The sequence below is a fragment of the Herpailurus yagouaroundi genome, unplaced genomic scaffold, assembly GCF_014898765.1.
Source record: "Herpailurus yagouaroundi ecotype Mexico unplaced genomic scaffold, PumYag 355, whole genome shotgun sequence".
In the NCBI taxonomy this organism is placed as follows: Eukaryota; Metazoa; Chordata; class Mammalia; order Carnivora; family Felidae; genus Herpailurus; species Herpailurus yagouaroundi.
This window is the reverse complement of record NW_024412572.1, coordinates 1-13273: the sequence shown is the minus strand read 5'-3', so window position 1 is coordinate 13273 and position 13273 is coordinate 1. Positions and strand designations below refer to the sequence as shown.

At 39.3% G+C, this 13273-nt stretch overlaps 1 protein-coding gene across 1 annotated transcript in view; it reads right to left on the bottom strand.

The window, feature by feature from the left end:
* LOC121021926 (pregnancy zone protein-like) overlaps positions 1-12647 on the bottom strand; it is a 32552-nt gene extending 19905 nt beyond the window's left edge. The window contains exons 1-9 of the mRNA XM_040462631.1: positions 12543-12647; positions 12110-12224; positions 11850-11959; positions 10822-10983; positions 8983-9210; positions 8667-8730; positions 5135-5277; positions 4393-4542; positions 318-482 (exon numbers count right to left, since the gene is read on the bottom strand). Of these exons, the coding sequence (XP_040318565.1) occupies positions 318-482; positions 4393-4542; positions 5135-5277; positions 8667-8730; positions 8983-9210; positions 10822-10983; positions 11850-11959; positions 12110-12164 (1077 nt within the window). The 5' untranslated portion in view covers positions 12165-12224; positions 12543-12647. The remainder of the gene's footprint in view (positions 1-317; positions 483-4392; positions 4543-5134; positions 5278-8666; positions 8731-8982; positions 9211-10821; positions 10984-11849; positions 11960-12109; positions 12225-12542) is intronic.
* Positions 12648-13273: the final 626 nt, after the last annotated feature.

The window sequence follows — 13273 nt, the reverse complement described above, 5'->3', positions numbered from 1 at the left end:
CGAGCCATCAGCCCAGAGCCTGACGCGGGGCTCGAACTCACGGACCGCGAGATCGTGACCTGGCTGAAGTCGGACGCTCAACCGACTGCGCCACCCAGGCGCCCCTAAAACTATATATTTCTAAATTATATATATGTGTATATATATATGATATTATATATTTATATTTATAAATAAATATATATAAATATATAAATGTGTATGTAAATATATATAAAACTATATATATATATACATATATATAACTATATATATATAGTTTTACTAACATAAAAATGTTCATAAGCCGGTATATTAACAGGTAATAAGGATTTTACCTTTAGGAAGTCATACATATCTTCTTCATCATAACTTGCTAGGGGAATGTAGATGGCTCCTTCAAGAATGATATAAGGATTGCTACAACTTGCATGTTCTTCTTCCTGCTGGTCCAGTTTGTCAGGGAAACCAGTAAGATCCTTCATCGTTAGCAGATTATATACCTGGAACAGAGGGGAGATCAAAGACAGAGCTCTTACCTGTTTTTCTTTTGACATAGGCATTGAACTGAGAGAAATGTGGTAACAATCACCATCAGTCCTTTCTTGAGTACCTTCAAGTAGTCGGTACCTTAGAGAGAAGTTAAAATTTTTGTTTGTTTTTATCAGTGTTTTATTTTTGTAATTTATTTATTTTTGTGGTTCTATTGACATAAAACCTACCTGGGAAAATGTTTCCAAGGATTGTACAACTTAAATTATCAAGGATTACTGAAAAATTCATTCTAGTGTTTAGAGGTAAAACTAGACCAAATAAAGAAGGATCTAAACTGTCTCTGAATAGTTAATCACCTGAGAAATTTAGGGGCACCTGAGTGGCTCAGTCAGTTAAGTGCCTGACTCTTGATTTCAGCTCAGATCATGGTCTCACGGTTCATGAGTTTGAACCCTGCGTGGGGCTCTGTGCTGCCACCATGGAGCCTGCTTGGGATTCTCTCTCCCTCTCAAAAATAAATAAATGAACTGTAAAAAAAAAAAAGAAAAAAATACGCTAATTTAGGTAGGGATTACTGCAATCTGTTAAGCTTCTATTTCTATATAGCTTTGTTCTTGGATAGAAAAACCACGTAAGTACATAGGTGAATATCACTGATATTCAACAGAACAATGTCTACACAATTGCAAGCTCAGGCCACCTTTTTTTTTTTTTTTTTTTTGAAGAAGGATGACTTAAATGAAAGAACCAAGAATCCGTAGGGTGGACCCAAGGGGCTTGGATATTTATTTCCTAGGCTGGAGTAAGAGTGAGTCCTAATCAAAGGGCTTTCAGCCTTTGGGTGGATCTCAGAACTGCCATGGACCAATACCTCCTCTGGGCCTTTGTTTCCCCTTTTGAACAGGAGTATCAGTATGTCAGTTCCACCACTGTATGCTGAATGTGTGGTGGTAAACACCTTAAGTACACGCTAGGTCAAGGTCTTCATAGCTAGAGGAATTGTACTTGAGGAACAATGCCCAAGGAACATCAACTGTACCTGGGCCTAATTTGGGAATGAGACTTCTAGGGTCATAGGAGGAAAGTGAGTGTATTTTACATGTGGGAAGGTAATAAGTCATTGGGAATCAGAGGGCAAACTGTGAACACAGCCTCCAAAATTGCCTCCAGTAATCTCTACCTCCTGGTATTTGTGTTCTTGTGTAGTTCCTCCCGTAATGAATAGGGCTGACATCTATAACTAATAACATTTAAAAAAATTTTTTTTTGATGTTTCTTTATTTTTGAAGGAGAGAGAGTGACAGAGCGTGAGGGGGGAGAGGCAGGGAGAGAGGGAGACACAGAATCTGAGGCAGGCTCCGGACTCCGAGCTGTCAGCACAGAGCCTGACGCAGGTCTTGAACCCGTAAACCACGAGATCATGACCTGAGCCGAAGTCGGAGGCTTAAGCGACTGAGCCACCCAGGGGTCCTTATAACTAATAACATTTTGTGGAAGCGATAGTGTGTAAATGCCAAGGCCGTGTTATAAAATATATTGCAGCCTTAGCTGCTCTCTCTTGGATCACTTGCTTTAGAGGAAATCACCTGCCATGTGCTGAGGACACTCAGGTAACCCCAAGGACACTCAGTCAGTGTGGTGAGGAACAACTGTATGAGCAACACATCTTGGAAGTAGACTTCCAACCTCAGCCAAGCCCTAGTAACATGTTGCCATGTTGACAAACAGGTGCGATCACAAGCCAGTCACTTAGCCCAGATAAGTCCCTTCTGGATTCCTAATCCACAGAAAGTGCGAATGACCATACATGTTTATTGTTTAACGCCAACACACTGGGGGAGCATTAGTATGAAGCACGTGATAACTAACCACAAACACTCTCTAAACTTCTTTACCTATTTACTTTGTTCTTGAGTAGGAGAACCAAATGGTCGCATAAGTGAGCATGTTCCATCTGTTTTGGATGAACGAATATTTCCCAGGTTATTGTCAAAGCAAGTGACGTAAAGACAACTGTAAGAGCCCAAGTCTCCAATTATGTTCATACTCCTTTTTTTATCTCTATAATGTTGAAAGCTGTGTTATGCAATTGAATCAACTGTTAAATTTATAGAACTAAACAAAATAGGATAAACACAAAAATATTGAAAAGTAGACTAAACTTGTTCAATACAAGCTGAGCTGAAAAATAGCTCAGAATAGACTACACAAATACAGAGTGTAAAAAAGAAAAAAAAAAAGACATTTCTCCAAAGAAAGCACCTAGAGAGAAGAAGTCCCTTTTTTTCAGGTTAACTTCATCATGCCCTCTTCTAATTCAAATAGAAAACTGTAGTAAGAGAAATCTGTCTTTTTCTATAATAATTATGATGCTATGAGGAGATATTTTGACCTGTTAATACAAGGCTAAAGTTGAAAAAATTTTTTATGATACCCTTTTTTCCGAAGAATGTTAATTTTGATGATTAGGAACAAGACAGTGATTCTTGATATAGTTATCCCACAGTTTTAAAATTTAATACCTACAAATGAATTTTGAGAAGTAGAAACTAGAACAAAACCAAAAGAAACTTCAATATTACTGATTTATCCTCCAGTATTGCCAAATAATAATAAATCCCAGGCAGGCAAGTTAATGAATTAATCTACTTAAACATTCATGCATAAGGCAATTAAGGTTATAAAATTCACCGGTGATAACTTTTTGACAATGATCAAATTCCAGTAACATGTCATTTTTATTGCATCATGCTGAGCATTTTCGAAAGATGAGTAATCTAGTGTTTTTATTTTTTTAATGTTAATTTATTTTGAGAGAGAGAGACAGATTGCAAGTAAGGGAAGGGCAGAGAGAGAGAGGGGGGACACAGAATCCGAAGCAGGCTCCAGGCTCTGCGCTGTGAGCACAGAGCCCGACGCGGGGCTCGAACTCAGGAACCGTGAGATCATGACCTGAGCCAAAGTTGGATGCTCAACTGCCTGAGCCACCCAGGCGCCCCCAGTAATCTGGTTTTAAATAGGTTAGAAAAGCGGTTTCTGAATTTCCGTCTACTTCTGATAGTTTTCAAAAACCGCATGTTTGAAAGTATTTTCACCTGATGCTAATTACTGACCATTTTTCCCCTTTTTATTTTTTGGAGCCACATGCAATTTCTTATCATCGTCCCTCTAAAACGACACCTCTGTAAGGGACAAAGACTGTGATTGTTTACTGCGATTTCCCCAGCTCCTAAAACAGACCTAGCACATAGTAGGCCTGCAAGCTGGTGATAATGATGACGACGACAATGATAGCAATCAAAACCAATGTGATACCCCCAATATCACCACTATTACTGAATACACTTCTAGGGAAAAAAAAAAAAGAAGGAACTTAAAATTTTAGTTAGTCCGGGGCTCATCATTGCTGACAAAGCTGGAGTAGGTCACTTGTTTTCTGAATTGAAAATAACTTGCGAATCACTTATTACCATTTTCACAGATCGGAAGCACTCTAAAGAGATAAATAGATCTGCCGGGAGGTACATGGCTTAGGCTTGCAAATATCAATTTTGTCTAAAAAGCTTACTTACTGCATTGACCAAAAATGGTTTATTTATTTATTTTTATTTTTTTTAATGTTTTTATTGATTTTTGAAAGAGAGAGAGACAGAGCACGAGCGGGGAGGGGCAAAGAGAGAGAGGAAGACAGAATCCGAAGCCGGCTCCATCCAGGCTCTGAGCCGTCAGCACAGAACCCCACGCAGGGCTCCAACCTGTAAACCTGACCTGAGCTGAAGTCGGACGCTTAAACGACTGAACCACCCGGGTGCCCCATCATAGTTTACTCTTAAGAGGAGCTTCTCCTCCCCCCACCCCCAACCCTCCTGTGGTCCCTTACGCGGCCCTTCCTGACCCACGAGGCTGATGGGAGCTCACCGAGGCCGGGGACAGCTCAGCTTCGGGCCTCGCCAGCGGCACGCTTTGGTCCACGGCACGGAGGGCGCAGAGGGACTGAGGAGAAGCTGAGACTCGCAGGTGCACATGTGAGGCCGGGAGACTCTGTGCTGGACGGAAGCTCAAGTCCACCTGTGAGAGCAGAGGGAAAAGTCAGTCAGCGCTTCCTCGACCTTTGGGACCCTGCCGTCACCCACATTTCCCGAGTCATCTTTACATTAAAGTCAGGAACCTATTTTCCCAAGTTCCCTTTGCTGTTGAAAAGGTTCCTTCAATGGCTCAGTCTTTTCCTAAAGGGACAACTGGTAGCTCATAAGGGATACGTAGCTTGTTTGAGATTTAGAGGCCCGTCTTTACCTCTGACCCATTATAAGGCGGTTCTAGGTATTTCTGTCTGTCCTTAAGGTCTTTGGAACTTTGGAATCTTAGCATGTTACATACCTCATGCAATTGAATCAGTGGACAAGGCGCCACGGACACAAGGTTGGACTATGCTTTAGCTATGTGGTAGCAATTCGGTAGCAAATTTGGTAGCATTTTGGCGTAATTGACAAATTATTATTTGTCAATTACTAGGTACCCGGAGGTTTCGCTCTGCCAGTTAACTGGCTGGGATCCTGTGTGCAACTAATTTCATTTTCTGGGCTCGGTTTTCTCTGAGGCAAACAGAGGATGCCTATAGTTCCATTTCTTGGTGTTGTCACTTCATGCCGAAGACTCTCACCTTGTTGGCTAGACAGTTTTCGACCTCAAAACTCTCGGAATCTCCAGTAGCTTCTCCGTCCGGTAAAATAGTAAAGATGAACAATCGGACGATGGGAGCAACGTCCGACTCCACAGGGAAGGATAAGGAAAAGCTGCCTGTCCCTGGGACGTGGAGAGAATGAGACAAGACGGTCATGGGTCAGAGCACTAGTGTTAGATCTTCCCCAGTTTAGACCTGTACCTACTCCTTCAATGGCGTAGTCTCTTTAACGCCATTCTAATTATTTGGTGAAATTAACAGGCTGTTTTTCCCCTTTGCAACGTCGGCTGTGGAATAAGTGAAAGTCCCTTACACTCATGTCTGTGTCTGATTTTCCACTTAACTAGGTCTGGAAGCAACTTAAGTTAGAGTAGCTCTACGTTTTTCTACATATATATGTGTACGAAGAATATTTCATAAAGGTTGCTGGGCTCAATCAAGAATGATACAATAAGGGAGGTGCCAGGGTGGCTCCGTCGGTTAAGTGTCTGACTCTTGATTTCAGCTCACGTCACAATCTCACAGTTGGCGAGATTGGGTCCCACGTCACCCTGTGCCGAGAGCATGGAGATTGTTTGGGATTCTGTCTCCCTCTCTCTCTGCCCCTCCCCTGCTTGTACTCTCTCTTTCTCTCTCTCTCTCCCTAAATAAGTAAATATTCAAAAAAATTTTAAAAACTTTACAATAAGCAATTTATTATATATGTTATATAGGAGTGTCTATATCATATATTTACGTGATGAATGGAAACCATTCCTTTTAGAAACCATTTCAGGCCAGAGGTGATTCTCAGAGTTATAATTTGTAAGATATAATCAGAGGGCTTACTTTTTTTCCAAATACATGTCTTCTTTATTGTGGTAAAAAAACACACATAACATAAAATTCACCATGTTAACCATTTTATTTTCTTAAAAACATTTTTTTTAATGTTTATTTTTGAGAGAGAGAGACAGAGTGCGAGTGGGGGAGGGGCAGAGAGAGAGAGGGAGACACAGAATCTGAGGCAGGCTCCAAGCTCTGAGCTGTCAGCACAGAGCCCAACACGGGGCTCGAACTCATGAACTGCGAGATCAGACGCTCAACAGACTGAGCCACCCAGGCTCCCCAACGATGTTAAACCATTTTAAAGTGTACAGTTCAGTCGTATTAAGGATATTCACTTTGTTGTGAAACAAATCTCCAGAACTTTCTCATGTTGGAAATCTGAAATGCTATGTCCATTTGACCACTCACTTCCCCCCTCCCTCAGTCCTTTGGAATGGCCAAGGCAGTGTCATGGCATTCGTATTATTGTCTCATTGGAGGGATCAAGTTTTAACTTAGATCCCTAAAAAGGAAAGTTTTGCTGTGAAAAGAGGGTGATTTCAACCCTTGTATTGCTGTGTCTGGAGTGAACCATGGTAGGTAAGAGTAGGTTGAAGTATCACAAAATCAGAAAAAGAAATTATGGCAGATTTCCCCCCCACCCAGGGAATACTGGAAAGAAGGTAACCTTTAAGTAATGAATTTTGTGAAGGCTTGGTCACTGAACATCTGAATTCTGCGCTTAAAAGAGACTCAGACATTGTTCTGAAATTAGTAATTTGCACCTTGATATCAAAACTGCAGAATAGTATAAGAAAAGAATGATATGAGTAAGTTAAATGTAAGCAATGAAAAAGGTTGAATTTAGACGAACTCTGAACAAAGTTGGTTCTTTTATCTGCTAGAGTCAAGGATTTGCAGTATCTTTATGAAGAACAAATTGATAATTAATAACATAACAATGTGTGGTTAAAATAGTGCTATTATAAATACTTGTGAATTCACTTGGTTATATAAAGAAATTCCTTTCAATTATTGGCGGAATTAATTTCATTACATTTTTGTGATACCTTCATGGAGTAAATAATTAATAAACTCTTCCTTATACTACTACGTAGAGAATCTTCCTTTTCTGAATGATGCACGAATTAAAATGTCAAGAAAGGAAAAAAATCAGATCAGCACATAATGTTTTCAGGAAGTCATCTATTTCTATAAATGGTTACATACACATTGCAGTCTTGAACATAGAAAATAGAAAAGCAGGCAACAAGATGCATGGAAGGCTAATAATGCACACTGTGGGGTCCATTCTGTACCTCAAAGTATCCCTATATAAATATTGGGATAAATGATATTCAAAGCTGGCAGCACTCTTTAATGTTTAATTCAATTTAAAAAAAATGTTTATTTATTTTGAGAGAAAGAGTGTGAGCAAAGGAGGGGCATAGAGGGAGAGAGAGAGAACCCCAAGTAGCCTGTTAGCTCAGAACCCGATGGGGGGGGGAGGGGCTTGATCTCACAAACCGTGAGATCACTACCTGAGCTGAAGTCACCAGTCCCTCTCTTAACTGACTGAGCCACCCAGGTGCCCCCTAAATAATTTTTAATTAGTGAGAGTGCTAATTAGTAACTTCGTTTAAATTAAAATTTTTTTTAACGTTTATTTATTTTTGAGACAGAGAGAGACAGAGCATGAACGGGGGAGGGGCAGAGAGAGAGGGAGACACAGAATCGGAAACAGGCTCCAGGCTCTGAGCCGTCAGCCCAGAGCCCGACGCGGGGCTTGAACTCACGAACTGTGAGATCGTGACCTGAGCTGAAGTCGGACGCTTAACCGACTGAGCCACCCAGGCGCCCCAGTAACTTCGTTTAAATTAAACCTTCTCCAATATTGTTTCAATATGGAAAAATAAAAATATAATTGATGTCTTATTTTTCCAGCCTGATAGGGGAGGAAACTATTAAGAAAATCATAATTTCAAGCATCGTTACGTTTAGCTCTGGGGTGCAGTGGAGTTTGGTGAAATATTTGCCTTAATTTCAGTTAATTACGAGCATGCTCATGGGCTCTTTTCTCGGTGATTTAAATCTTGACATGATTTAATTAGAATGGAAAATAATCCTGGTTTCCTTTCCCACGACTTATTAATGAAGTGCACTCAGATTCACGTGTGAGGTTCCCAAGTTCATGCTGGTGGCACTGTATGCATCCTCATTAAGTGCTGAAGGGAGCGAGCCTTCCCAGAGATAAGAGAGCCTAGCCCAGAGTTCTGGCACAGCAGGGGAAAAAAAAAATAATCTATCACCATTTCCTCCTCAATCTCCATGATACCTAACTCTCTCCTCTGCAATACTAAGGTTAAAGATGGCCAATACACGTTTATTGTTAGGGTTAAAAAACAGAAGGAAGCTTCGATTTTCTGAATTTTGGAATTGAAGTGTCAGCTGGGAGAGACAGACTGGGAGAAAAAAAGTGTGACTCAAGCAGAATGCCTGACACATAGTAGGCAATCACATTTATCCGTTGACTGTGTTGAGTAAAAAAATGCTAGAGTCATAAGGAGAATCTATATTTTCTTTGGTGTCCTTGTTACAAGGGATAATGAGAATAATTTCCCCATTTGTGAACTGTCACTGAAGTGTAAAGCTGGATGTGTTGGGAAGGAGATGGGGGGCGGGGAACGGATTTGAAGATACTCACTGTCTCCCGGCTCTATAGGCACAGCATGCGTTCCTGATCTGATGATGTTTCCCTTAGCCATGAACTGAAATGAAAAACCAACACGAAAACAACCTTTTGAGCCTAACACACTTCTCAACATCTTACTCCCCACAAGACCTGCTTTCTGTCCTTGAATCTCTGCCAGAGAGAATCAATGGCCTGAAAATCAAAGAATCAAGGGGAACATGGGTAAGAAAGCAAGATGGCGGTGCACAGGCAATTCTTACATTCCTGGCTTTTTAACCACTTTCGTCTACCGATGAACTCCAAATATATTTTGTAGCCTTATTCTTACCAGGTAATAGAAAATGAGCTCTTTTGGTTCCCCAAGGGCCTGCCCATTGAGTGTATAGTATGCCTTGATAATCTGAGTTTGGCCACAGGGCAGGGTACCGGCCACAGGCTCCAGGTGAACATAATTCCCGCTGAAGGAGAAAGCGTGCTTCGCAAGGTGCTGAGCACCCTGGTGTTCTTCTCTTAACCATACATAGTTAAAACAAAAGCTAGTTTGCTCGTGGAAGGCCTGATAAAACAGAAAAACAAAGAATATTGTTTCGATAGTTCTTCACTTTAGCTTCCCACCAACACGAACAGTTAAAATTTTGCGTCTTCCCTTCTAACATATACTGTGCATCATCCTCATCCCTGTTCACCACCGAATAAACAAATTATCGGCCTCTCAAATTGCAGAGACTAAAAGGAAATATTTAGAAATTAATCTCCTTTGCCCTGAATTTGCCAAATCGTCATTGATTTATCTTTTCTTCTGTAGCGCAAGGTCAGAGGAACAATGACGTCCCAGTGAGAATGGCAAGTAGTCTTAACAAGCATAAAAGGAAATCTTTAGATAAGAGAAGTGCCTTGTAAACTGGTTTCATTGAAATTATGTGGTATATATTAATGTAATATTTTATAACTGTAAGGGCTTCAAAGTTGTTTGTAAATAATCCCAGCCAATTATCATCTATGCTTCTTATCATTACTATGACTTTGGATTTTTAAGCCCTGGTAGTTTTTGGACCTTTACACCTTGAAAATGTTGTCTAGGAGATAATTCTATTTATTGCCCCCACAGTGGTTGCTCCTTAGCTATTTTATGAGTACACATCCTTTCTTTTTCTGAATTTACTAGGTGTATTTTGTGGACCTTTGTATTTGCTATCATAATAAAGTTCCTATTTTTTTATGATTGCCCTGAAATATATCATACTAATAATTATAACTATGATTGTAGAGTTTCAAATATAGGGACACTCTATTCATCCTTTCAATCCTAAGGAAGAGCAAGTATCTATCACATAGAAAACATTAAGCATCATTCCATATTTTAAATTGAATTAACATGTCAACATTGAGAAATGGAAATAATTTCAATGCTATTTATTTAACCTGGAATCAATAAATCATTATCTTTTTTACCACTTATTTGCCTGAGCTTACAAGAGCAAAGTCTTTTTAGTTACAGAAATCTTTTGATCCTCATCATTAGGCAATATATACAAAGAATGTGTGGGGGTTCCAATCACTTTTACGGTTATTTGAGTAGACGTAGAGAAAAACAACAGGAAACAAATTACGTGAATTACTCACCTATTGAGGAACTGATATTGTTCAGGACCAAATCCTATATGCATTTTTTTTTTTGCATGATACATAAAATTTTAAAGATAATGTGAATGAAATGATCAGACACTTCTATAGTATCTCTTCTAATGTCTTTGTTATTTTATTTTATTTTATTTTATTTAAAAAAATTTTTTTAATGTTTATTTATTTTTGAGACAGAGAGAGACAGAGCATGAATGGGGGAGGGGCAGAGAGAGAGGGAGACACAGAATCGGAAGCAGGCTCCAGGCTCTGAGCCATCAGCCCAGAGCCCGACGCGGGGCTCGAACTCACGGACCACGAGATCGTGACCTGAGCTGAAGTCGGACGCTTAACCGACTGAGCCACCCAGGCGCCCCTGTCTTTGTTATTTTAAATGAAAATTTTAATTCCCAAGTTTATCCCTAAGTTGGACAGCTTCTCATTTCTATCTCTTAAATACAATGTATGCTTCTTCGTGTTTGAATAAATAATGGTCACCGAGGTGTCTCTTTGTCCTCTGTTTTCTTTTTTTTTCTTTCATACTTACCACAACAGAAATTTTGTTGGCCAAGACGTTAGTGGTATTGATGGAAAACTGTACAAGACCCTGTTCATTGGTAGTTGCATTGTAAAGATAATTGGCTTCACTTGCAGAGATAAAGATAAGTTTATTGGGGATGGGTACACCTTTCCCATCCACCAGAAGCACCTAGAGAAGAAAAGTACTTGATAAGTTATATGGATAATACTCAGAGAAGACAGAACTCATGGGAACAAATTCCTTTACTGCTATAACTGAACGAAAAAAGCAAAAGCAAACCTCTAAAACAACCCTTCCATAATTTACTGCAAAATCAAATTTTTTTCCACTTGTATCCTCATTTCTTTCACCTTTTTACTCTGTTTTTGGATCCACATGTCTTTTTCATCTCTGCAGACAAACCCCATAAGCAGCCCCATAAAAAGTGTTTCTTTTTGAGAAGAATTATAAGTTATTTTAAATATATTATTATAAAATGGGTGAATGATTATAAATAACTATAAAAAGGGTAAAATTATTACTTAAAATTAAAATGTATACCTTAGGCATGAGAATAATTTAATAATAATGGCCATGAAATATATGCTATTATAGGTCCTATGCCTAAAAATAAAACCACTTATCCACTTGCTTCTAAATAGAACGACGGATATAAAGGAGGATACTCGCAGCCATAATTGAGAATGATGTGTGAGAAATTCTCTTAAAATTCTGAAGCTGGCTGGGATAATGGCAGAAATATATTTATTGTAAGACGGTTGGGAGAGAAGGTTTGACATAATCACTACTTCGTATCACATTAAGAGTCTTCATTAGCTACATGTTCTGAAAAGAAATAATACCTCCGATTCTCAAAATACTGTCGTATGTGTTTGTACATTTGATTGGTGATATTTACAAAGGAAGGTCCTTTTTCTTGGTTTCATGTTTTGCGTCTAATTGATATCGCTAACTAGATGTGGGCTACATCATCATGCCCTGAAGGTAGGTAACAACTAGATACTTCATTATTTGTGAATTGCAATATACTCTACCTGTCCAAAGAAGGGGATTCCTCGTCTAAAGTGTGAATCCACTTTCACGAACTTGAGTCTGGTTACAGTATTTGTGATTTCACTGGTCCCGTTTCCAGTAAGTACTATGTCTAAAAATATGTAGAGAAGAGTAAGTATTCTTGGAAGTTACTTTAGTCCTAAAATTCCTGTCCTTCCACCTTCTTTGTGGCCGTTGTTTTGTTACGGAAAACAAACCAATGCTTATGGTTTCGCTCCCCACATTAATTTGGAGTTCGCACCTGTTCCCTCTTCTCTGATCTTGGCTTCCACTTTAAGTTTCATTTCAAAACCCATGTTTTTAATCTGGAGTACATTTGTGTTTACTTGTTGGGTGATGCAGCCATTGCTGTCGAGCTGAGAGAGGAAAAAAAAAATTGATCAGTCCCATACTGATTAAGACCATACTGACGAAGACTAAATTTATCATTTTCTTTCTGATGCCGAGACAATTTCTTTGGGTTAAACATGTTAGTTGGCCTTTAATATTCACATCTGCTCTCTAAGGGTTAGTCACCAAAATGAGAATTTTATTGACTAAGAATAGAAATTCTTTCTTTTTTTTGGTGGGGAATATATTGGGATAAGCTTGCTCCGATGTCTTCTTTCAAGTTAGTAAAATAGGGTAGCTATTGTCAACAATGATAGTCCCTAGCGAGAACATTGTAGACTAACCTCTTGACTGAATTTCTCACAGAACTCGTTCTTTTGACAATGGAATGATGAAGTAATTTTCTGCACAGGCTCGCAGTTGCAAGTCCTGGGACAGGTTTCCCATAGGTGTATCTGTCATGTAAGAAATAAATCAGGAACTGAGGAAGGGTATCTACCTTTTCCACTGCATCAGCCCACCACAGATCAAACACATACTCTTGGCAGTTCCTTGTATTTCTTCATCATTTTGGGCTCATATCAAGTTGAAATATGTCTGGAAAGTATCTTTATCAAGAGGTACTACTTATTAAGGCATTTGAAACTGTGCTGCAATGTACAATCAAGTTTCCTTCGGGATTTAAAAAATTTCTTCCTTTGGGGCACCTGGGTGGCTCAGTTGATTAACTGTTCAATTCTTGATATCAGCTCAGGTCGTGATCTCCCAGTTGTGAGACTGAGCCTTGTGCCGGGCTCTGTGCTAAGCCTAGAGCCTGCTTGGGATTCTCTCTCTCCCTCTCTCTTTGTCCCTCCCCTTGCACACTCTCTCAAAATAAATAAACATTTAGAAAAATTTCTTCCTTGTAGCCTATTGTTTTTATCATTCTTTTTATTCTGTCATTATAAAATCAAAACTTGTTGTTTATACCAAGTGAGAAACTTAGATAATAAATAGAATAAAAATAAATAAATAATAGAAATAATAAAGCTAACACCGTAATGTGCTTTCATACACACACACACACACACACACA